General features: G+C 46.9%; 1 protein-coding gene across 3 annotated transcripts; it reads left to right on the top strand.

The window, feature by feature from the left end:
• Window positions 1-256: 256 nt before the first annotated feature.
• Window positions 257-23793, top strand: agla (amylo-alpha-1, 6-glucosidase, 4-alpha-glucanotransferase a). 3 transcript variants are annotated; one of them, XM_030114826.1, is made up of 35 exons: window positions 257-342; window positions 5388-5515; window positions 7786-7996; window positions 9526-9695; window positions 10433-10636; window positions 11249-11430; window positions 11614-11725; window positions 11818-11944; window positions 12041-12143; window positions 12230-12327; window positions 12464-12603; window positions 12741-12928; window positions 13470-13593; window positions 14942-15105; window positions 15193-15294; window positions 15376-15531; window positions 15612-15762; window positions 15836-15960; window positions 16036-16148; window positions 16355-16489; window positions 16585-16715; window positions 16796-16932; window positions 17021-17154; window positions 17233-17408; window positions 17491-17593; window positions 17683-17806; window positions 20190-20291; window positions 20418-20529; window positions 20597-20732; window positions 21228-21340; window positions 21460-21671; window positions 21772-21869; window positions 22851-22938; window positions 23084-23217; window positions 23306-23793. In XM_030114826.1, exons 2-35 carry the CDS (start codon window positions 5428-5430, stop codon window positions 23421-23423), a joined length of 4611 nt encoding a protein of 1536 aa, XP_029970686.1. In that variant the 5' UTR covers window positions 257-342; window positions 5388-5427; the 3' UTR covers window positions 23424-23793. The 3 variants fall into 3 exon arrangements, with proteins under 3 accessions (XP_029970686.1, XP_029970688.1, XP_029970687.1); XM_030114828.1 differs by lacking the exon at window positions 13470-13593 and adding an exon at window positions 13190-13313; XM_030114827.1 differs by lacking the exon at window positions 257-342 and adding an exon at window positions 2755-2847 and having other exon boundaries at window positions 5334-5515.
• Window positions 23794-24806: the final 1013 nt, after the last annotated feature.

Below are 24806 nucleotides of genomic sequence, written 5' to 3'. Positions count from 1 at the left end.
AATGCAAAGAGGTTCATTGAGCCGGTTTACTCAGGTTGAATTAACTTTATCCATAAAAAACAGGATTAATACAACAATTTTGTTTGTTTCATTGAGTTAATAAGTCATAAAAAGAACAGAAAAAGTCGTAGTTCCTATATTCAGAAGAAAACATGGACTATGAATTGCTTCTTTATTACGGTCTTTACGGTAGAAGCACCGGGGGGCGGGGCCACGCGCCACACGGAAGTCACGCCCTGACTGGATGCCACGCCCCCTCGGTGCGGGAAGAGGAGAGTGGTGATCCCGCACGGACCGAGCTGTTCTCTGGTTTCTGAGGCGCACACAGGACACGTCTGACAGGTGAATTACTGCTGCGGGTTTCTCCGCATTTTCTCCGAGCATTGTCCCGCAGTCCGCCGCCTCGCGCTGCACCTCTCTCCGCGCGAGCCGGTGGATGTAACTTTAACAGGCTGGTGAACGTGACGCTTGTCACGACGCGTTCGGTTTGGAAGATTTACGTCCTAATGTTCGTGCTAATGTAGCAGTTTGTGTTTCTAATGTCGCTCTGCGAAACTCATGACTGTGCGGATTTAAAGCACTCCAAGCTCTGAGCCGGGGTGCGTTATCTCCCTCTGTTAAATTCTAACTCCCGGGGACCGCCCACCACTGTGTATTCTGCCTATGACTGACTGCACCAACTCCCCAACATATTTCTAAATAAGTGGTTGTATTGAAAAATAAGATGCCGGCAGGTCGATTATGTTTAAGCCGTATTGTTAAGTTCTCCTCAAGAATCAAGCTCGGGTCAAGTGTTTTGATTTATGTTGAATATTGATTAAATTATGAATGGTTGAAGTTTAAATGACCACTTTTTGCTAGGGAGTTCCGAGCGCCGCTGTGCACCTGACGCTTGTTTTGCAGATTTCTGCAAACTAATCCCCCCCACCATCGTCGCCGTCGTGGCTGCACGTCCACAGATGCTTTTTGCTTTGTGTGTTACACCGATGCAAAGAGCAGCCACACTAGAGGTGGGAGCTTTATAAATAGTGTGACATTAAAGGCTGGATTCCTGACCTTGCTCTGATGGGACCATGGCTGCAGAGCGCGCAGTGCGCAGGCCCGGGGGGCGGAGGGGGCGGTGGGGTTCAGTGACTTGGGGGTCCGTGAACCTGCTCAGATTGCCGCACAAGTTGAACCTAAAGGCCCTTGTGTATATCTCCAGTCAGTGTGTGCATGCAGATGTACACAGAGTGCCACCATACAGGGCTCCAGAGTGCCAATGAGCGGTCTGCAGGGTGGTCACGTGACCTTATAATTTAACCCTCATATTAAAGTTGCAACTACAGTCTTTGATCACCTTCACTCTTATTAATCCTGATTATAATCCTGGGGTTTGACTGATGCATAATGAAGTGCAGTCATTTCATGCAGATGAATCCCATCAAGTCACGCTGTATGATATTACATGAAATGCAATGTTTACTGAGATAGCATTCCAGTTAAGAAAAATACCAGCAGTAAGGCAATAATAGAATTTGTTCTTGTAGCAGAGTTATTTTTTTAACTGTATTGTTGAATGGGGGCATGCAATTGAATGTACCTGGATAAACATCTCTGTTCAAAGCTTTGCACGGGACTTGAAGTTTCTATGAAAGAATCAACCAGTTGGCTGCAAGAAATTTCGATGAAAAGAAAAAAAATTAACACAAAAATGTCAAACACAAGGCCCGTGGGCCAAAACTGCCCTGCAAGAGGCTCTAATTCATCCTGCCAAGCCTCCAAGGAAATGTTCTTTTGTAAAGAAATGTCTTAATAATAGCAGGTGTTACACAGGGCTAAGAACCGAGCTGAGAGATATTGGTGAAGCGGCCAGTTGGAAAATCACCAATGTGTTTTTATATTTCCAAATATAAGGTGATTTTTGCCAAATGTGATTAAAAAAAAAAAAAAGAAATCCTTCCACATGTATTTGCATAAATATACAAAATGTCATTTGTAGTTTTAAAACAAAGCATTTGTGTTTTGAGGAATCTTTCTGCACAGAATCTGCTCTAGTTTGTGTGTTCGTAGGACAAACTAACTTCCTCATGTTGTACTACAAAAAAAAGTTACCCAAAGCGTGTCCTAACCGAGTCACTGCCTCAATGTCCTCACCTGACATTTAACCTCCTTATCTCCACGCCGGTTATCTCTCCACGCCGTGTGCATGTAGCTGCTGAGTCGCCGCTCAGCTGCTTTTGTTGGTTTGTGTTTTTTTGTAGGCCATTGAATTGTGTGTGTTTAGATTTAGTGTTTGAGCCGCCGGGCCCTTCTTCCTGCTCCTCTCTCTCTAAGGATCTGTGTTGTGCTGACAGGTCATTCAGCCTCTTCAGATGTTAATGATTCTTTTCACACCGCTGTGAAATCTCGCATGTGGATTAAATATCTGACGGACACGTCGCTGATAGATGGTGCTCGGTCTGCTGTTGTGCATCTCTTAACCAGATTAGTAATTAAGGAAGTTTTCCGTCAATTTCAGATGAAGTTGGACCAGTTAGTAGGAGGAAGCTGCTCTTTAATCTGGATCTTGGAGCTTCTTGGGTGAATTGGCTTGAAAAACAGCTTTAGTAAACAGTTCCTCCTGAATATCCATGGGTGTAGAAGCTCCGCCTCCTGACCAATCAGATCTCTTGGAAAATCCCGCTCATCCATCTATAAACTTGAGAGATACGATCACAGCTTGAAAAACCTGCTTCATTCTGATGTGCGCACCTTTTAAAAACTTCCTGCTTCCATAGTAAAACTCACTGATTCTTTTCCTTCTATTCCAACATTAAATCAGCGTTATTGTGCTGTGATTTTACACACACACTTTTCATGTGTGTTATTAGGGACCGAGCCCCGGAGGGCAAGGTGGCCGCAGGCCACCTTGCCCGTAGGGCAAGGTCTCTATTGTTATTCGTGTGTTTCTCGTTCTCGTTCTTCTTCTTCATTATTATACTGACCTACCAAGTAAACGCAAATTTGACCCCCTAAACATGCACGAAAACTCACCAAATTTGGCACGCACATCATGACCGGCGAAAAATTTTATAAAATGGAAAAATTGACCCCATCTGCTCTCTAGCGCCACCTAGAAACAGTAAAATTGTCGCCACGGCCCGCAGGAATGTCGCAGAGAGATCAAACCAACGTTGACGCGTTCGTCTCATCGAGATCTACATTTCACGCGCTGACACCCCTGACCTAAATCCAACAGGAAGTCTGCTATTTCCCTTTCAAAGTAAAATTTTGCTCAAAATCACTCCTCACGAAAAAATTATCTCCTCCGAGACCGTTTGTCGTACAGACATAAGAGTCACGCGACGTGAAAGAGGATAAATTTCTCTACAAAAGTTGTGAACAACTTTGTCAAAAGTCTAACGGTGTGGATTTTATTAGCGTTCAAATTTGGAAGTCTGAAATCCTGCCTTGCTCCGGCCCTCATCCGTTACAATGGGGAAAAAAGGAAAAAAGTCGCCTTTTTTCAGCACCTCGAACAAGTGGCGACTGCGGCTAAACCGTGACTCCTATCAACAAACCGAGCACACGCAAAGTTCCAGCAGGTTCTCCCAAACAAGATGATGTAACATAAGTGGGGAAAATATCATGTTATATGTACGTTTACACAGGTAAGAAAAGGTGTGCGCTCTGCATTTTTTTTGTTCTCAGTTATAATGGAGCCGGATGGGGAAAAATCTCGCGCTTCTCACAAGCTGAGGCCTCTGGGGTCCAAACTAAAAGTCTGACCTCTCTGAAAGCCTCACCAACTGAAAGACAACAAATTTTCCTATCAAACGTGATATTTTTTGTTCAGTTATGCCAAACAGCAAAGGAACAACGAGCAGTTGTTTCCCCAAAAAACACTTTTATTTTCGCCTCTCTCCACTCTAGCTCACATTACCATATATGGGCATGCATTGCAGTTACACAGCTGACAGCAGCTGTCAATCAAACTCTGACACTCAATGACTTCATTCAGTGACTGTGGAAAGCAGATGGCAAAAGCTAACTACTCCTTGTTAGTGGATGGGAGATGCTAACTACTCCATGTTAGTGGATGGAAGATGCTAACAACTCCATGTTACTGGATGGGAGATGCTAGCTACTCCATGTTAGTGGATGGGAGATGCTAACTACTCCATGTTAGTGGATGGGAGATGCTAACTACTCAATGTTAGTGGATGGGAGATGCTAACTACTCCATGTTAGTGGATGGGAGATGCTAACTACTCCATGTTAGTGGATGGGACATGCTAACAACTCCATCTTAGTGGATGACAGATGCTAACAGCTCCATGTTAGTGCATGGGAGATGCTAACTACTCCATGTTAGTGGATGGGAGATGCTAACAACTCCATGTTAGTGGATGGGAGATGCTAACTACTCAATGTTCGTGGATGGGAGATACAAACTACTCAATGTTGGTGGATGGAAGATGCTAACTACTCCATGTTAGTGGATTGGAGATGCTAACTACTCAATGTTAGTGGATAAGACATGCTAAGAACTCCATGTTAGTAGATTGGAGATGCTAACTACTCAATGTTAGTGGATGAGACATGCTAAGAACTCCATGTTAGTGGATGGGAGATGCTAACTACTCCATGTTAGTGGATAAGACATGCTAAGTACTCCATGTTAGTGGATGGGACATGCTAACTACTAAATGATAGTGGATGGGAGATGCTAACTACTCCATGTTAGTGGGTGGGAAATGCTAAGAACTCCATGTTAGTGGATGGGAGATGCTAACTACTCCATGTTAGTGGATGGGACATGCTAACTACTCCATGTTAGTGGATGGGAGATGCTAACTACTCCATGTTAGTGGATGGGAGATGCTAACTACTCCATGTTAGTGGATGACAGATGCTAACAACTCCATGTTAGTGGATGGGAGATGCTAACTACTCCATGTTAGTGGATGACCGTTGCTAACTACTCCATGTTAGTGGATGGGAGATGCTAACAGCTCCATGTTAGTGGATGGGAGATGCTAACAACTCCATGTTAGTGGATTACAGATGCTTATAGCTCCATGTTAGTGAACGGGACATGCTAACAACTCCATGTTAGTGGATAACTGCTGCTAACAGCTCCATGTTAGTGGATGGGAGCTGCTTACAACTCCATGTTAGTGGATGACAGATGCTCACAACTCCATGTTAGTGGATGACAGAAGCTAACAACTGCATGTTAGTGGATGGGACATGCTAACAACTCTGTGTTAATGGAAGACAGATTCTAACAGCTTCATGGTAGTAGGTGGACGTCTCAGTCGCTGGCCAGCGGGGAGGCTCGGTCCCGACCAATGCCGCTTGCGGCTTTAATTTATTCAGGTTGCTGATCAGTGAAAGCTTTCTGTTTTCATTTCTCTCGACAGGAGGCCAGAGATCGGTCCGGTTTGAAGAGATCCTCTCAAGATGTTGCCCCAACACCTGAAGCAGATCCGAGTTCTCGTCCTCAACGAGAAGGAGAACTTGGAGAGGACTCTGTTCAGGCTGGAACAAGGTGAGACCGTCACTGCAGCACCGAACTCTCCTGGAAAACAAGCTCAAACAGAGCAGCTGTCTCTCAAAATCAAATAAAAAATAAAATACAAATAAATAAATGAAAAATTTAATACATATAAAACAAAAACAACCTTAAGAAGAGACTTGTTGAAAGTCTAAAAGCATTTATTATTATTAACAGCTTCCAGGAACAAAAAAATCAATATGATCTCATCACTTTAGATAATTTCAACTGAGAGAATATTATATCAGAAATCATGAGACAACAAAGGAAAAAAAATACATCCTGTTATTAAAGTATTTGAACTGGCTGACAGCAGCGACGCCCCCAAACCTTCATCACTCCTCCGCAAATGTCTGCTGGATTCAGAAAATAATAATTCAACCTTCAGAATGAAGTGGGAACAAGAGCTGAGTGAAGAAATCAGAGAAAAGGTGTGGAATGACTTCTGGAAAACCAAAAACAACTGCAGACACACTCATGGAGTTGGAGGGAATTTGTTTGGAAAATAATACTAAAGTCCAGATAGAAAGGCCCTGGCTGGTATTTGAACTTGGACCTTTTCACTGTGAGGTGAGAGAACGAACCACTGCTCCACTGTGCAGCCCTGGAACCTACACCACACGCACACACACACACACACACACACACACACACATTTTGATCCTGTGCAACAATTCTGGGAGAGTACACACTCAGCTCTTTGTTTTATTTGTTAAGTTGGTAAGTGCTTTATGTACAAAACATAATAAAATGTTCAAGTGTTTGAAACAGTACAACAAGGACTGAAGAAAATCCCATTTTTAAGTATTTCTAACCCAGTAACTGGAAATAAAAACACCTGTAGGATCAGAAGATTGGCCTAAACCGATTTTAGAATGTTGCAACTAAACAAAAATATTGTCAGCATGTACTTTTCAGTGTTTTGTCCGGTTATTTCTCATTAAAAATGAGGAAAACACTCTTTGATCCCTGTCATCTCATCTAAATCATCCTCACACTTCCTCGGATGTTCAGTTCCTTCAGAATCAGAGCCAATCAGAAGCGAGTGCTGGATCTTCATCCTGCCTCCGTCAACAGGAAGGATGGAATGCACAGATGAAAAATAGCTGTTTGACAAATTTAAAAATGAAAGCGAGTTTTAGAAACTTGCACTTCTCATGTTTCCGGGCGACTTTACAGAAAAGCTGGACCAGAGTTCACATGACAGTGTTTCAAATGAAAACGCATGGAAAAAAGTGGTCACTTGTATCAAATGTAAACGTCCTGTTACAAACACAATTAAACTATAAAATAGGGCAGCAGTGATCCATATTTGTAACTATAAAGCAGTGTTACAGAGCAGCTCTCTCTTTCACCTCATTGATTAAACAGGACTTATTATGTAACACAAACCAATGCTCAGCATTCACCCTCTGTTGCATATGACTCATTCCAAAAAGTTCATTTTAAACAGGTTTTCTGCAAATTGTGACTCAAAAGCACCTGTGAAATCCCTGGCAACCCCGAAAGGATGCTTCTCCGGTGCAGTTTATGAGAAAACAGAAGAGATCAGCGGCGGTTTGTGTGTTTGGTGACGGAGACGTGCAGGGAAGAGCACCACTTGACATTTACAGCACTCTGAACCTGATAGCAGGTTTTGTACACTGCCTGTTAAAAACGGACTATATATAGACAACCCCGTCACGGTCTGGACTCTGGAGGTCAGGAACAGGACTGACTTTAGTGGTCATTTTCACTCCAGCAGAATGAATCGGGACACATTTCTCTCTTTTCTGGTAGAATCAGAGGGTCTTAGAGGGTTTCTCCTTCCAGAGGGTGGGGTGGTTAATACAGCGGCTGCTGTGTTTAGAATGTGGTCTGCTGCTCTAACCTCCATCTACAGGTCCTTCCTGTTCTCTACTGTACAGCTGGAGTAATGTAGCAGCAGGTCAGGGGGCTATTTATGGCTGAGTAAGAGGTAGAAAGGAATCAGCAAGGCAGGATCGAGGCCATGCCGGTGGAGTCCCGTCTCTGCTGAGCTGAAAATGACACAAAAAAAAATATTGCCATAAAAACATGATGGAAAATCACAAAACAACTTAAAATGGACATAAAAACAAGATAAAAAAAAACACAAAATCAATTAAAGTGAAGCCAAAACATAAAAAAGAAGAAATAAAAGACTAAATCCGTGTTTGATCCTGGTGAATTCAGCTGAGACGTGGAGTGACTTGAAGCTCTCCAGTCCAGGATCACATGCAGTGAAGAGCTGTGCTTCTCCTCAGGCTTCGAGCTGCAGTTCCGTCTGGGCCCGAGCCTCCAGGGGAAGAGAGTCATCGTCCACACCAACTACCCCCTCGACGGGCAGCCGTTCGTACGGAGCAACTTCCGCGCTCTGGCGTGGAACTACCCAACGGGGAGGGAGGATGACTCCGACAAATTCTGCTCTCTGGACCTCAAGATTGCCGGCTCCTACCAGTACTACTTCGGATTCCCGTAAGATGGAGCTTTTCAGTGTTGCTGCCTGCAGTTCCTCTGACCCACAGATCTGCGGATGTGACGCTCACTGACCTGTCAGCCTCTCCGACGACCCAACTCTCTCTTTAATGACCTTCTGATCGCCTGATCGGTCTTTCTACCTACTGTCCTGGACTTCAACCGACTGATGTACCGATCAGGAGGCCTGACTGGCAGTCCATCACACCCTACTGACCAGTCGACCTCCTGACTTATCAGTATACCCACTGAGCCATTATTTGACCTTTTCACATGTTTATCTACTTTCCTCTGTACTGATACACCTCCATGCTGCTTCTCTCTTTGACACTGATCTACCAACGCTAACCACCTATATTCCAACCTAGGCAAGGCTCTTTCAAGTCAGTCTCACCAGGAGAGCCTGGCAACCTCAACCTGCGGTAGTGCTGCGCTTCTGCTGTTGTGTTGTGGCTTTTGGCTTTTGGCTTTTGAAGGCTTTTTGCTGTTGCATTGTTGCTTTTTGCTGTTGGGAAAGAAATAGAAATAGAACTTTATTTGTCATTGCAACAAGCTTCTCGCTGTTGCATGGTGACTTTTTCTGTTGCGTTGTAGCTTTTTCTGTTGTCATAACTTATGCTGTTGGGTTGTGACGTCTTGCTGTTGCGTGGTTACTTTTTCTGTTGCGTCATGGCTTTTTCTGTTGTGTTGTGGCTTTTGCTGTTGCGAGGTGACTTTTGTTGTTGTGTTGCGGGTTTGATGTTGTGTTGTGACTTTTGATGTTGGGTTGTGATATCTTGCTGTTGCATTGTAGCTTTTTCTGTTGGATTGTGACTTTTGCTGTTGTGTTATGGCTTTTTCTGTTGTGTTGTGACTTTTGCTGTTGGGTTGCAGCTTCTGGCTGTTGCGTTGTGGCTTTTTGCTGTTGGGTTGCAGCTTCTGGCTGTTGCCTTGTTGCTTTTTGCTTTTGCGTTGCGGGTTTTCACTGTTCCATTTTGGCTTTTTGCTGCTGTGCTGTGACTTTTGCTTTTGCTTTGTGGATTTTTGCTGTTGCCTTGTGGCTTTTTGCTGGTGAGCTGTAACTGTTTGCTGTTGCGCTGCAGCTTTTTGCAGTTGCGTTGACCCTTCTGGGCAACCACAATATAAATATACAGACAAAGTATCATTAACTCACAAAGCGACAGTCCTACATTCTGACCAATCTCTCAAAATCACTATTACAGAATGAAAAGTTGCGTAAATCTTCACATCTTTCCTCCTTTAAATAATTAGAAGTTACTATTAAACTGATAGTAAGTATCATTTTGTTGAGATTAAAGAAAATCCATTGAAGTATTACTAATATTTGTACTTTAATCTCATTGAACAGCAGCAGGGTATAATAATAGATTTTGTATGTTGAACGTCTGTTCTCGGGTTTTCAGGAAGTTTGTTCCATTAGTGAGGAGCATGTCAGCTCAAACCTGCTCCCTCTTAGTTCTCTGCTAATTCCTTACTGATTAATCCAATAATCTACTGATATTTTCATTGCCTCTATTTTCCCCACTCAGAAACATCGATCGTTCAGGCGGGGGCTACTTCGTGGTGGACCCGGTTCTTCGGGTGGGGGCCGATAACCACGTCCTCCCGCTAGACTGCATCACCATCCAGACGTACCTGTCCAAGTGCCTGGGCCACCTGGACGACTGGCCGGACAGGCTGAGGGTGGCCAAGGAGTCGGGTGGGTTCATCTGGAGGGACCGACTCTGCAGACTCGCTTCATTTGAGCAGACCTTCGGTTTGATTCCCAGATTCATGTGGAATATTTGTGAGGAAATGTTCAGAGACCTCGTTGGGTTTTTGCTTGATGCAGGGTTTTTCTGGCTGCTCCACAGTTTGAAAGGTCGGTTTGGCTCAAGTTTTGTGTTCAGTGTCCTTCCTGGTGCAGATGGGAGGAAAGAGGCCTTGCTCAAGGACCAACAGTGTCCTCTGACTGAACATCTGGCTGCAAGGCTGACGTCCTGAACTGTCGAGGACATGACACGAGGCAGTATTCTGATAAAATGACTGTCCAAACCTGCACCTTGCCTGGAGACATGACTGAATGCTCTCTGTATGCTGAGAATTTACTTAGATTAAATTTTAAATAAATATTGTGCAGCATGTGTTTCTGGAGCATTAAGTGAACCAGGATGATCAGCAGCTTCATTCCACCAGCTGTCAGAAAGCTGAACCGCTGATCCGAATACGCACGCTCATCAAATTTCAGCTTTACTGTTTAAATTATTTATTATTCGTGGGTCACTTTAACTTTTATGCACTTTACATCGCCGCTTCCATGGACTCTCAATAACATTTCCCCTGACAATTTTCAGAAAACGCAGATTAATTCCCAGAAAACAGTGACTTCCTGATACTTCAAATGGAAAACTCCAGTCCGGTTCTTAAAGTCTGATGAACTGCGGGTTTCTCCTCCAGGATACAACATGATCCACTTCACTCCTCTTCAGACTCTGGGAGAGTCTCGCTCCTGTTACTCCCTGGCCGACCAGCTGACCTTCAGCCCGGAGTACAGCCCCGAGGGCCAGAGCTACACCTGGGAGGACGTGGGCGCTCTGGTGGAGAAGCTGAAGACGGAGTGGAACATGGCCTGCATCACCGACGTGGTGTACAATCACACCGGTCAGCACACCGTCACATGTTGTAGTGTTGTAGGTTGAACAAACTATCCAAAAGTATAATGTACAATCATGATCTAATCATTCACTGTCAAGAGAAATCACTAAGTTAAACTCTGAAAACGAAGAATGAAGTGTGTATTGTGACACTCTGGGTTCAGTCTTACATAACAGGTTGCCACAGAAATAACTTGCCCAACATGTATTCCTGCCATGCTGTTGACCCAGAGCTCCTCACAGCTCCAGCTGAAGACTTCACTGCTTTTTTATGCAGACGTAGAATGGCGGCATTGAGTCGTCTTCACCGGTTCTGTGTATTAACGTGAGAAAAAAAGACAAGACGTAGCTCCGGACTCTGTGTTCCATCCGATATTAGCTCCCTGAACGTCTCGGCCTCCTGCTCTTTCCTCAAAGGTCAAGTTGTAAAATGAGAAGATTAGGTTATGTAGCGCCTCAGAGGCTGTCAGACCATCAGCACGCCTCCGTAGATCCACATTCTCTAATTATCATGTGGACAGAAACTATACGAGATTGAAAACATGAGATATACCTATACACTGATTTTTTTGGTTTTCTTGCATGAGTCTTTAGTTGTTCTCTTTCTCTGTCTCTGCAGCTGCGAACAGCCCGTGGATTACAGAGCATCCGGAGTGCGGATACAACCTGGTGAACTCGCCTCACCTGCGACCCGCCTGGGTGTTGGACCGAGCCCTGTGGCATCTGACCACCAGGGTCGCGGAGGGCCGCTACAAAGCCAAAGGTCTCCCTGCAGAGATCAGCGAGGAGAGCCACCTCAATGTGAGTGTGAGCCGTCTCATCACAGCAGGGGGTCCAGCTCGTTCACCTCCAGGCGCTCAAGAGGAAATGATCATCTCAGAACATCACTCTCTATCCGATCAGCGCATTTTCCCGTTTTCCTCATCTGAAGCTGTGTCACGTGCCTGAATGAACGGTTCGTCTCTCTTCCTGTGTTCCCATCAGGCCATTCGCAGCGTCATGTGGCAGGACGTGTTTCCTCAGATCAAACTCTGGGAGTTCTTCCAGGTCAAAGTGGACAGCGCCGTGGAGCAGTTCAGAACGCTGCTGCAGAAAGGTGTGTGCACCAGTCAGTGTGAAGCCCATGCATATACACACACACATCGTTAATAGACACAACAATGAAATTTTTCAATGTGTGTTTTGAAGGTACAAAGCCAGACCAGAGCAAAACCGAAGGGAAGAAAGGTCTGAAAATCATCCAGGACCCAGAGTATCGGCGGTTTGGCAACACGGTGGACATGGACTCTGCTCTGGAGACGTTTGTGCCTCACAGGTGAGCCTCCACCGCGTAAAGTTTTTAGTTTCTGTCACCTCTGCGTTCATGAAACTTGAGATAAAGAAGCCGCCGTGGCGTCGCCTCCCTCTGCAGCTCGTCCTCGCAGCACATCGACGAGTGCTGCGGCTGGCTGAGGCAGAGGGTGAACGAGCTGAACGAGGAGCAGCGGAACGTCGTCAACCAGCATCAGGAGCAGGTGAGGCTCAGTGCGTCTTTATGCAACAAAACTGCTCAGTGGTATTAAAAAAAAATGGATGTTTTCTCTCTTCTTCTGTCCACCAGGCCATCAACTGCCTTTTGGGAAACGTCTTGTATGAACGTCTGGCCGGTCACGGCCCCAAACTGGGTCCTGTCACGCGCAAAGACCCTCTGGTCACCAGGTAATGTTGAAAACATCAATCCAGATTCACTGACGGTCTTTTATTTCTCAGTAAACTGGCTTGATTACCGTCTTTCTGTGGGACTGAGATTTTCCTGAGTGTGTGTTCAGGGAACGTGTCCCTCTGACCGTCTCAGGTATTTCACCTTCCCCTATGAGGACATGACTCTGGAGCAGGAGATGAAGCTGCTGGACCAGCCGGACAAGATGTCTCACTTCCTGGCTCACAACGGCTGGGTCATGGGCGACGACCCGCTGCGCAACTTCGCCGAGCCGGGTAAGTTTCAGTTATTTATTCACCCTGTCTGCTCAGGTCAGGGTTTTGCTTCCAGAGATGTTAACTGTTGTCAAGAAGCTACATCCTGCCGTTATCTCGACGCCCGCTGTGTTCTGAGACGCCGCCGTTCTCCACAGGCTCCAACGTGTACCTGCGCCGCGAGCTGATCTGCTGGGGCGACAGCGTCAAGCTGCGCTACGGCGGCGGGCCCGAGGACTGCCCCTACCTGTGGGCCCACATGCGGAAGTACACCGAGATCACGGCCCAGTACTTCCACGGCGTCCGGCTGGACAACTGCCACTCCACGCCGTTACACGTGGCCGAGGTGCGGTCGCGTCTTCCTCCTCCTAGATCGGAAAAAATGATGCGTCAGGAAGCAGTTAAACGCTTTAGGCGTAAATCATTACAGTGAAGCCAAAACTAGCAGCTTTCCCAGGTCTGATCTGGAATAAAATGATACTCCTTTAATTAGTCAGTATTTTCCTGCAGACCGGTTCAATCGGTCCCGTTAACCTCTTCCTCCTCCTCCTCCTCCTCCTCCTCCTCCTCCTCCTCCCTGTGTGTGACGCTGTGCCGTCCTGTCCAGGCCATGTTAGATGCGGCCAGATTGGTGCGTCCCAATCTGTACGTGATAGCCGAGCTGTTCACGGGCAGCGAGCTCATTGACAATGTGTTTGTAAACCGGCTGGGGATCAGCAGCCTGATCCGAGGTAAAGGAACTAACCCGGGTGTTGTTTTCTCTCTTCTCCCCTCACCACGGACCTCTCTCCGGCATGCCTGCATGTTGGCGGCCTGTTCTCACTAACCGGCTCGTATATTAACCGCTCGCCGTCTCTCCGCCCGGCCGTTCCGCTGCGGGGGAGCAGTTCATGCTGGACGTGGCCAGAGGAGTGTGTCCTAACCTGTATGTGGTGGCCGAGCTGTTCACCGGCAGCGAGGAGCTGGATAATATCTTTGTTACCAAGCTAGGGATCTCATCACTCATACGAGGTACGGTACACACGCACACACACACGCACACACAGACTACAATATTCACTATTAAGAAAATATTTACTTTTTGAAAAAAGTTAGTAGGGCAAAAGTTTGAAATATTAGAATTAAAGGTGCTGTAGGCAGGATTTTGCTAGTCAATGCTAATTTTTCAGTGTTTTCTTTGGATCAAATGTTAGAGTATCCATTGATAATCCTTTAGGAGTGTAGCATAATTGCACTACCACGAGGGCGCAGCGTTTCCATCTGTCTCTGTTCTGAGCTGAAAAGGAATCTGGACAGCTCCAGGTATCTTTGACCAATCAGAAGAGCCCCTGAGGCTCTAACTGTGATTGGTCGAGGGGCGTTCGTCGCACGTTCTTGTGGGAGGGGCTTAACTTGCGTAAGGGCGTGATATCAGAGAAAATAGGACAGGATTGGCTGTGCTGGGTTTCAAATCGCCATCTTAGATGGGTCAAATCGCCATCTTGCTTAGGTAAACCTAAGTAAGATGGCGGAGATGCCGAATCCTGCCTACAGCACCTTTAATATGAAAGCACTTTACATTTTAACACATAACTAAACCTCCCAGTGTTTCTATTATTAAAACTAGTGGCAGTTTTTAAAGGGTTGCTAAGGCAAAGCAGGTTTATTTGTATAGCAATATTCATAGACAAGGGAGTCTACAATGAAATACATGAAATTACACCGAAATCATAGAAACATCAAGAAAATAAGTGTACTTAAAACAAAAGACAATTAAAACAGGAGAATACATAGTTAATGATTTGAAATTGAGCTGATGAATTAATTTACAATGGTGAAACATTGGAACAATTGCAATAGGTAATATATTAAATTCATAAGAACACATGATAATAAAAACAAAGTTCTTATTGTTGCAGTGGTTTTTATACAGCATAAGGTGATATGAGGTTGTACAGCCCCAGTTTAACGAATGTCGGTTTGCAGCTCCTGCTTTGATCGGAATGTGGCTTGAACTTTAGTTTGGATGTGTGAACTCAGCTCGACTGCCATGAGATGTGCAGTTACTCACTGGAGTAGGAACACAAGGAAACTGTGGGATTTATTTGAACATTTTGGGATTGAAACTCTGGAATTTGCATTCTAGAGTTTACAGACAACTAATAATGTGTCATTTTCCTGTATGTTGATGTGTTTAAAAAAACTAGAAACACCCCATCCTATGTATTCTAGATCTAGATTATTCAAAACTAAAGATTGAATTAATTTAGAACCTCTTTTTCTTCTATTTCCAGTTAAAATCCTGCAGTTTCCTTGCTCGGTTCTTGCTGTGGCCCCACCTGTACCTGTTACCTGACTCCCCTCCTCCTCCTCTCCTCAGAGGCCATGTCAGCGGGCGACAGTCACGAGGAGGGCCGCCTGGTCTACCGCTACGGCGGCGAGCCGGTGGGAGCGTTCGTCCAGCCCAGCCTGCGCCCGCTCTTCCCCTCCATCGCCCACGCCATGTTCCTGGACGTGACCCACGACAACGAGTGTCCCATCCAGGTGGGCCGGGCTCTCCTCTCCCTGACGGGCATAGTGGGGCGACGTCCCGGTCTAACCCGGGTTTCTGATCTGCCTCTCCACCCACAGCTGCGCTCGGCGCTGGACTCCCTTCCCAGCTCGGCCATCGTCTCCATGGCCTGCTGCGCCACCGGCTCCACCCGAGGCTACGACGAGCTGGTGCCACATCAGGTCTGGCCTGAACACGCCGTCATTCTGTGATCGGGGAGGAGAAGCTGAACCTGTGTGTGTGTGTGTGTCTGTGTTTTCCAGATCTCAGTGGTGAAGGAGGAGCGGTTTTACCCCAAGTGGAACCCGGCAGCAGTGCCCACCAGTAAAGGTGAAGCGGGCGTCCAGACGGGCATCATCGCAGGGAAGCTGGCGCTGAACAAACTGCACCAGGAGCTGGCCTCGCAGGGGTTCATGCAGGTAGAAATCCACAAGGAAACTTTGCGAGAACCTTTCCCTCAGTCAGTCTCTTATCAGTCGTCTCTTTTCACCGTCTCCAGGTGTTTGTGGACCAGGTGGACGCAGACATCGTCGCGATCACCCGTCACTGCCCCAGCACGCACCAGTCGGTGGTGGCGGTCAGCAGGACGGCCTTCTGGAACCCCAAAACCCACGAGTACGGCGCCAACGTCCCGCCCATGTTCATCCCCGGTACGACCGCGGCCTGTCGGAGGGTTTTTATCTTTCTGAAGTGAAGTCGATGCTGAGAATGTCCCTCCATCAGGTAAGATCGAGGAGGTGGTGCTGGAGGCGCGCACCGTGGAACGACTGGCTGGGAGCTACGAGAAGGACGAGAGCTTCATCAACGGCATGCCGGAGTACACCGTGGAGATCAAGGAGCACATCCCGGTAAGCCGTCCTCCTCAGCTGTAGCTCCAGGAAGGTTAATGCTCTGGAACTGGACCTCTGCCTCACTGTGTGCAGCTGGAGCAGAGCACCCTGGTCAAGAAGTCCGACGTGACTTCCAAAGGCCGATCGGAGTTCGTGCAGGAGATCACCTTCCAGAAGCTGACGCCGGGCAGCGTCATCGCCTTCAGGTAACACCGTGGATCAGACATCAGGACGGTCTGCATGTTTATAAAGCAGGCCTAAGTGGAGACTGTTTGGCCGAACAGCGTCTCTGTGCTCAGACACGTCTCATTCCAGACAAATGTGTATCGTTTACTAGAACTTCAAAGCCATTCTGTCACTTTTTGAGCTTTATTTATGTAACCAACCGTCACCTCCCCTCTGCTCCTCGCAGGGTCAGTCTGGACCCCAAAGCCCAGAAGCTGGTGGGCGTTCTGAGGTACTACCTGTCCCAGTTCAGCCCCAAGTACCGCAGAGGCAGCGTGGCGGACGACAACCCGCCGGAGGCGCTGCAGAAGCCGCTCTCACAGTGCGTCCTCAGTGATACAGAGTAACTAAATACCAGTGCAGCAGCATGCCTCCTTCCTCATTTCAAGCTTGTGTCCGGCTCTCTGCGTTTCCCAGGCTGATGGCCAAGCTGACGTTGGCCGAGCTGAACATCCTGCTGTTCCGGTGCGACTCGGAGGAGCAGGAGGACGGCGGAGGATGCTACAGCATCCCCGGCTGGGAGAGCCTCAAATACGCAGGACTGCAAGGTGGACGCTCAGTGACGGCTGCAGCAGTAAAACCCCGTCTGCAGCTCAGTTTATCATGGATCCTGGCTGTTTGTCTCCAGGTCTGATATCCGTGTTGGCTCAGATCCGTCCGAACAACGACCTGGGACACCCGGTGTGCGCCAACCTCCGGCAGGGAGACTGGCTCATCGACTTCGTCTCCAACAGGCTGATCAATAAGGAGGGCACACTGGCGCAGGTGAGCGAGGAGTCGCCACGGCAGCTCGTCCATACGGGAGCAAAAAGACCGATCGGTCGGTGGACTTCACCTCGTCTTTGTCCCGCAGGTGGGTCAGTGGCTGGCGGCCATGTTTACCTACCTGAAACACTTCCCACGCTACCTCATCCCCTGCTACTTCGACGCCATCCTGGTGTCCACCTACACCACAGCGCTGGACGCCACCTACAAGCTCATGTCCAGGTAGAGTGTGTGTCTGTCTGTAGACTCACCGGCGCCGGGTTGTAGGGTGTCTTTCCTTCACTGCTTCTCTCTGTCCAGTTTCGTCCAGAACGGCTCGAGCTTCGTCCGCCACCTGGCGCTGGGTTCGGTGCAGATGTGCGGCGTTGGCCGCTTCCCCGCTCTGCCTCCTCTGTCCAGCAAACTGGAGGACGTCCCGCAGCGCGTCAACCCGGCCACCGGGCTGAAGGAGCAGTGCTGCGTCTCCATGGCTGCAGGTAACCCTCCGCCCGCCGCCCGTTTCGCCGTCGCCTTGAGCGCCTCGGCTCGGTTTGATGTGACGCTCTGATTCCTCGCCAGGCCTGCCTCATTTCTCCGCCGGGATCTTCCGCTGCTGGGGCAGAGACACCTTCATCGCCCTGAGAGGACTGATGCTGATCACCGGGAGATACGCCGAGGCTCGGTAGGTGGAGCAGACGTCTCGGAGGACAGACGTTCACTTGATCGTCCCTTCAGGAGAACCGACGCTCTGGCTTCCTCTGACCTCCACAGTAACATCATCCTGGCCTTCGCCGGGACGCTGCGCCACGGTTTGATCCCCAACCTGCTGGGAGAGGGCCGCTGTGCCCGCTACAACTGCCGGGACGCCGTGTGGTGGTGGCTGCAGTGCGTCCAGGTAGGACCGGAACGCTGACGGGGTCACCAGGAGGTCAAATCAAATCAAACTTTATTTGTATCGCACTTTTTCATAATAATAAAAACAACGCAAAGTGCTGAACAATAAAAAGCATTAATAAAAACACAAGAATAAAAACCGCACCATCCATAAGTATACAACACACACACACACACACACACACACACACACACACACACATGCACACGCACACATACACACACACACACACACACTACCAGTGGGGCCGTCCACACCAGGACAAGGCGAAGGTGATTAATACTGGGGCCCCAGCGCTCGACCCCCGACCCCGTCAGACCAAGGGGACCCCGCACACCAAAGTGTGGAGCCCCCCAGGCCTGCCGGGACCAGAGGACTCGAGCGCAGTGACCCCAGCAAGAGAGGACCAGAACCTGGACACCTGGTGTGAAGAACCCCCCCCTCAGGAAACACTGGAGTTAAAACAGCTAAAAACATAAAAAGACATGATAACAAAGCTAATAGAAAAAAAGTAAGATAAGATTATAAAGTAAAAAAGTAAAATAAGTTAAAAGTACACAATGAAAATAGAACGAATAAATAGGATAAGCAGATTAAAAATAAGAACGACAAAAAATAAAAATGATGGAAATAAGAACTATAAAAGGTCAATTAAAAGCCAGATTAAAAAGGTGTGTTTTCAACCTCCCTTTAAAAATATCAACAGTCTCTGCGGTCCTGAGGTTCTCCGGCAGGCTGTTCCACAGGCGGGGGCCGTAGTTGCTAAAGGCCGCCTCGCCATGAGTCTTGATTCTAGCTTTTGGAACACACAGTAGGCCGCTGCCAGAGGACCTCAGGGCCCGCAAGGGCCGATAGGGTGGAAACAGGTCAGCTAAATAAGAAGGCGCAAGGCCATTAAGACATTTAAAAACGAATAAGAGAACTTTAAAATCAATCCTGAAGCGGACGGGGAGCCAATGCAGCGACTGTAAAGCCGGTGTAATGTGGCTCCGCCCCCTGGTCCTCGTCAGCACGGCGGCTGAGTTTTGTAACAGTTGTAGGATAGAAATGTTCTTTTTGTTTCAGACCAGAGAGCAAGGCATTACAGTAATCTAATCTACAGGAGATAAAAGCTGCATTAACACCTCTGTACTGGCCTGAGAGAGAAACGGACGACTCTGGCTTTATTCTTAAGATGATAAAATCCAATCTTAGTTATGTTTTTAATGTGTGGAATAAAAGAGTCAAAAATCACGCCCAGGTTCTTAACTGATTGTGCTGGTTTAAAATCTAATAATTTTGGGAAAATTTTGTCTCTCTGACCTTCAAAACCTCAGTCTTGTCCTGGTTGAGCTGTAGGAAATTCACTGCCATCCATGACTTGATGTCTGAAATACAGTTAAAAAGGGTTTCTATTGGCCCTGAGTCATCAGGAGACACGGCGATGTACAGCTGAGTGTCGTCAGCGTAGCTATGGAAACTGATGCCGTGTCTCCTGATGACGTCCCCAAGTGGAAGCATGTAGAGATTAAAAAGTATGGGACCTAAAATTGAACCTTGGGGAACCCCACACCTAATTTCATGGGTTCCTGAGGAACAAATATCCAGACTAACATAAAAACATCGATCTGTGAGATCAGAACTAAACCAGTTAAGAACAGTACCAGAGAGGCCCACCAGGTGACTCAGTCTATTTATTAAAACGTGATGGTCTACTGTGTCGAAGGCGGCACTCAGGTCCAGCAGAACCAACACTGTGAGCTTTTTATTATCTAAATTCCACCTGATGTCATTTAAAATCTTTAAAAGGGCGTCTCGGTACTGTGGTTCACTCTAAAACCAGACTGATGTCTTTCTAAAATGTTATTGATCATTAAAAAGTCATTGACTTGGTTAAAAACCAGTCCTTTTAAAACTTTACTTAAAAACGGTAGGTTGGATACTGGTCTGTAGTTATTAAGAACATCGGGGTCTAAACTGCTCTTCTTCAGAAGGGGCTTCACCACCGCCGTTTTAAAGGCAGTGGGGAAGACACCCGTCTGAAGAGAGCAATTCATGATATTTAAAATCTGTTCCTCCAGGAATCCATAAAGTGATTTAAAAAGTGGTGTGGGGATGGGATCTAAAAGGCAGGTTGTTGATTTTACTTAGGAGGAAACTCGACTAAGAGTCCTTCATCAACCAGGTCAGAACTGTCCAGTGTTTCCTCAGGCATGGGCAACGGCTCAGCTGTGTTCACCGATAAAACCTGTTGGGGTAAAAGACTGGACCTGATGTCCATGATTTTAGTTCTGAAGTGGTCTGCAGAGTCTTCACAGAGAGCGTCTGTTGGCTCCTTAAAAGCTTTATTAAAATTAGTGCCAGTTAAAATGTCGCCTCTGGCTCAGATTTCTCTCCTCCTCAGGACTACACCACTCTGGTCCCCGAGGGCCACGAGATCCTCCGCTGCCCCGTCACACGCATGTACCCCACGGACGACTGCGAACCCCGCAAACCCGGAGAAGTGGTGTGTACACACACACACACACACACACACACACACACACACACCGTGATGGGGTTGATAAGTTGGACCCTATAGATCCAAATATTTGTATAAACATCCTGAATGTGAGTTTCCCTGTCTGTGCAGGAGCAGCCTCTGTATGATGTGATCCAGGAGGCTCTGCAGCGCCAGCTAGAGGGGATTTCATTCAGGGAGAGGAACGCCGGACCCCAGATCGACCGCAACATGAGGGATGAAGGTGAGCGAGCGCCCGGCGTCCCACGGCGGCGGCGGCAAACTCAACTGACCCGCACCGCCCCGCGCAGGGTTCAGCGTCGCCTCCAAGGTGGATCCGGCCACCGGCTTCGTGACGGGAGGAAACCGCTTCAACTGCGGCACGTGGATGGACAAGATGGGAGAGAGCGAGAGGGCGAGGAACAAGGGCATGCCGGCCACGCCCCGGTGAGACTTCACTGAGATGCACCGAGCAGAAGGAACATTGTTCACACGATGCAACAGCTTCGAATCAGATATTTTGATCGTAATAATTTAGCTGATACGATGGTTGTTTGTGAGTCATTGTAATTTGACACCAGCTTTGTCATTTGAAAAGCTGTTACTGCGCTGTTCCAATATCTAAGGCCCCGTTTACATGACGTTTCAACTGGAAACACATTTCTTTTTTAGTTTCAGAAAAATGTTATGTTTACATGGCAACGTTTTGAAAATGATGTCTGTTTCCATGGAAACGATGTAGTAATGCAACAGAGTGTTCCCGTTTTCACTTGAAAACATGAGTAAACGAGGTGAGTTCATATAAAACCGTGCAAACGGAAAACTCTACTTTCCCTTCGACACGTTCAGAACCTGCCTTTGTTCGCCAGTCGGTTTGACACACATCGGTGTCGTGATCGTTTGTGCAGCTCTGAGTTGTGTTGTGTGTGTGACGGCGTTCAGGGACGGGGCGGCAGTGGAGATCGTCGGCCTCAGCAAGTCGGCCGTCCGCTGGGTGGTGGAGCTTCACGCTAAAGGGCTGTTCCCTTACGACGGGGCCAAAGTTCACACGCAGGGTACGTCGCTCGCCGCGAATTCCCGCCGACGCCGTCCGGCGGTCCGCCCTGACGCCGTCCGGCGGTCCGCCCTGACGCCGTCTGGCGGTCCGCCCTGACGCCGTCCCGCTGTGTTCCAGGTGCCGAAGGCTTCGTCTCCTACGCCCAGTGGAACCAGCAGCTCCAGCGCTCCTTCGAAGCGGGATTCTGGGTGTCCGGCGACCCCGACGACCCCAACGAGAAGCACCCCGAGCTGGTGCACAAGAAGGGCATCTACAAGGACAGCTACGGGGCCTCCAGCCCCTGGTGCGACTACCAGCTCAGACCCAACTTCACCATCGCCATGGTGGTGGTGAGTCCGGCCGCGAGGAGGCCGCATGCAGCCGCGAGCTGCGGAGATTGATACGTGTGCGTGTGTTTGTGTGTGTGTGTGTGTGTGTGTGTGTGTGTAGGCTCCAGAGCTGTTCACAGTGGAGAGAGCCTGGCAGGCTCTGGAGATGGCTGAGAAGAAACTCCTGGGACCACTGGGGATGAAAACACTCGACCCAGAGTAAAGACGTTGTTCTCTTGTTGGATATGATGTACAGTTTTCACTCACTCTGAAAACTGAAGCAAAATGTTTTCTATGTTTCAACTTTTTCATTTTTTTCATTTCCAAATCGGTCTCGAGTTTTTGTTTTTTAGCTGCAGATTAAACGTCGCTTAGCGTCCAGACCAAGAGTTTCAAACATAGGGTCCGTGGGCCAAAAACTGGCCTGAAAGAGGCTTTATTAAGGTCCGCCAAGCCACCAAGCAAGTTATGAACATTTCAAAGAAAATGCTGAAAACTTAGGGAGTGTTTTTTTTTTTTTTTTTTTTCAAATTTCTCCATTTTGCATCATTACAATAGTTGATTTGCAGAAGTACTTATTTAGTTTTTCAGTACATATAGACATTCTTATCACAAATACCTCTCAAAAAGAAAAGTTTTAAGTGAAATATTGTGGCACTGTTTTCCTGGTCCGACTCATTGAAGATGAAATTATGCTAAACGTGTCTCCTAGAACTGAAGTGGTATAGATTTTTGCTGAGGAGCAAAAAAAAATTACACAACTCTCACATTTTTTTAAATGTTTATTTCAGGTCTCACAGATTTAATATTTGCTGCTTTTGTCTTGGTATCATTCTTTGTATTTGACAGATCTGTCACAGAAGTATAAAGCTTTCACTAAATTTGTTTTTCTGGACATGTTCAAGAGCCATGTTTTAAAATTATAATGCCAACTAAACAAATTCTTTAAAGACAAAAAATACATGGGAAATGTTTGTTTTTGTACTGTTTTTGATTAGATATTGGCTTTAAATGTATCTTAGACATCACATTTTCTCCGATCTGGACAAGAAAATTCATATTATAAAACTTTTATCAAAACTTTTCCAGTAAAAGTTTTTTTTTTTCTCATTTAGTTTCCCACCATCCTTAACATTTGCTCCATAAGCTTCTCTCCTACATCTTCTAGTGTGTGTGAGGTGTGTGTTTGTGTCCTTCCAGTGACATGGTGTACTGCGGCGTGTACGACAACGCGCTGGACAACGACAACTACAACCTGGCCAAAGGCTTCAACTACCACCAGGGCCCGGTGAGGCGCACACACCGAGCCGGATCACAGTCCAGACTTTGTCCTGTTTGCTTCACTTCTGATTGGATCATTTGATTTTTGACATTTTTATCACTTTTACCCTGCGCAGCTTCTGAAAGTGTATTAATCGTGGTGGTGTTTTCAGGAGTGGCTGTGGCCGGTGGGCTACTTCCTGCGAGCTAAGCTCTACTTCGCCAAGAAGCTTGGGGAGGACACGTACGCCAAGACGGTGATCCTGGTGAAGAACGTGCTGTCGAGACATTACACCCACCTGGAGAGGTGAGGACGGGACTGCGGCACGTCGCTTTCAGATCAGTGGGTGTGGTTTCTGCCTCGTCACTTCCTGTCTGTGCCCCGCCCCCTCCAGGTCTCCGTGGAAAGGCCTCCCGGAGCTGACCAATGAGAACGGGCAGTACTGCCCCTTCAGCTGCGAGACTCAAGCCTGGTCCCTGGCCACCGTGCTGGAGGTCCTGTACGACCTGTAGACCCTCACCTCACGATTCTTCTTTTTTTTTTAAACTTTAAAGTCAATTTTAACATTTATTTTATCTGGAGAAACACATTTTTTACAGCCTGACAGCATTCAGAAGACACTGGTAGAGCAGACTTTAGAAAAAATGAGCAGAATTAGATATAATTTATACTAAATTCACAATATTGATCAGATTTATTGTTTATTTTTAGTGCAATATGTATTATTGTAATTCCTATTTGAGCCACTAGAGGGTGAGTCACTACAGATACTCCACTCACTTTGATTGGGAAAAGAGTTTGATTTAAAAAAAAAAAAAAAAAAGAAATATTTTTACCCAAATTGTGCCATAAGTTAAAAAGTAGCAGCGGGCAAATTATTTTTTTAAACACCCCATTTTAACACTTTGCATTTAGGTTTTTATTCTCTCCCTCATAGTAAATCTGAGGGGGGAAAAAGGGATGAACAAACATTTCTGCCGACGGAGTAAATATTTTTATTTTGTGGGAAGTCGCAGCAGCAGTTTTTCTCAGTTTCTTAAAGGTACAGTGTGCAATGATTTCAGCTTAAAACAGGATTGTAATTCCAGTTTTTACCACATGGTGGTGTATTGAGGCAAAAACAAGGTGCAGGAATCAACCAGATTACAAAGCCTGGAGTCTGTTCTGTATTGTGGAAACAGACTTTCACTCACTGCAGCTGTAGAATATCTCAACCCTCCACCTCTCGCCTTGAAACCACGATCGTCTTCCATGTTGTTTCCCCGGTAGCCTTTATCTTATGCGGGATGTGTAACTTTTTGTGTGTCGGAACTGTGGAGTGTTTTCCACCTGCCTCACTCTGTGTGTCGACTGTAGCTTCCCTCATTTCAGAGAGTCACTGGATAAACGCCCCGTGTTGTGAGTGTCCGTCCCGTCTGTGGTGTTCAGGTTTCCCGACGACTCTGAATAAACTGTTACATGACTGATCTCTTCACGTGTCACATGTTCAAGTTGCACAACACTAATAACGCCTCCATGAACGATCCGGATTTTCAACAACAGGCAAACACACCCACTTTGTTTTAATATCTCTAGAAAAGCTGCGATTGCTTCAAACTTTAGCATAACCACGTCACTTTGCTCCCAGTGGAAGATATCCAGTCATGAATCCTCCTGCACACATTTAGGGGACCATGTTTCTTTGTTTATGAGTTAATGAAATTAACTGTTAAAAAATTGCTGTTGCATTACCACACTGTACCACAAGATGGTGTATTGAGTCAAAAACATTCAGCCTGTTTACAGCAGAACAAAAGGTAAACTATGATCTACTATGTTAGGTTTTTTTTATAGAGTATACATGTTTTCATGATAGCGTGCTGTAAGAACCTTTACGTCATTTTCATAACAATGCA

The sequence above is a fragment of the Salarias fasciatus genome, chromosome 18, assembly GCF_902148845.1.
Source record: "Salarias fasciatus chromosome 18, fSalaFa1.1, whole genome shotgun sequence".
In the NCBI taxonomy this organism is placed as follows: Eukaryota; Metazoa; Chordata; class Actinopteri; order Blenniiformes; family Blenniidae; genus Salarias; species Salarias fasciatus.
The sequence above is the reverse complement of the archived record's forward strand: the minus strand, read 5'-3'. Positions and strand labels throughout refer to the sequence as shown.

Excerpts from the sequence above, each read along its gene's own strand:
- agla (XM_030114826.1), top strand. The coding sequence starts at position 5,428 with ATGTTGCCCCAACACCTGAAGCAGATCCGAGTTCTCGTCCTCAACGAG. Across the intron at positions 12,929-13,469 it reads CGCCGTTACACGTGGCCGAG|TTCATGCTGGACGTGGCCAG; the intron begins GTGCGGTCGCGT and ends GCGGGGGAGCAG. Across the intron at positions 15,295-15,375 it reads ACGAGCTGGTGCCACATCAG|ATCTCAGTGGTGAAGGAGGA; the intron begins GTCTGGCCTGAA and ends TGTGTTTTCCAG.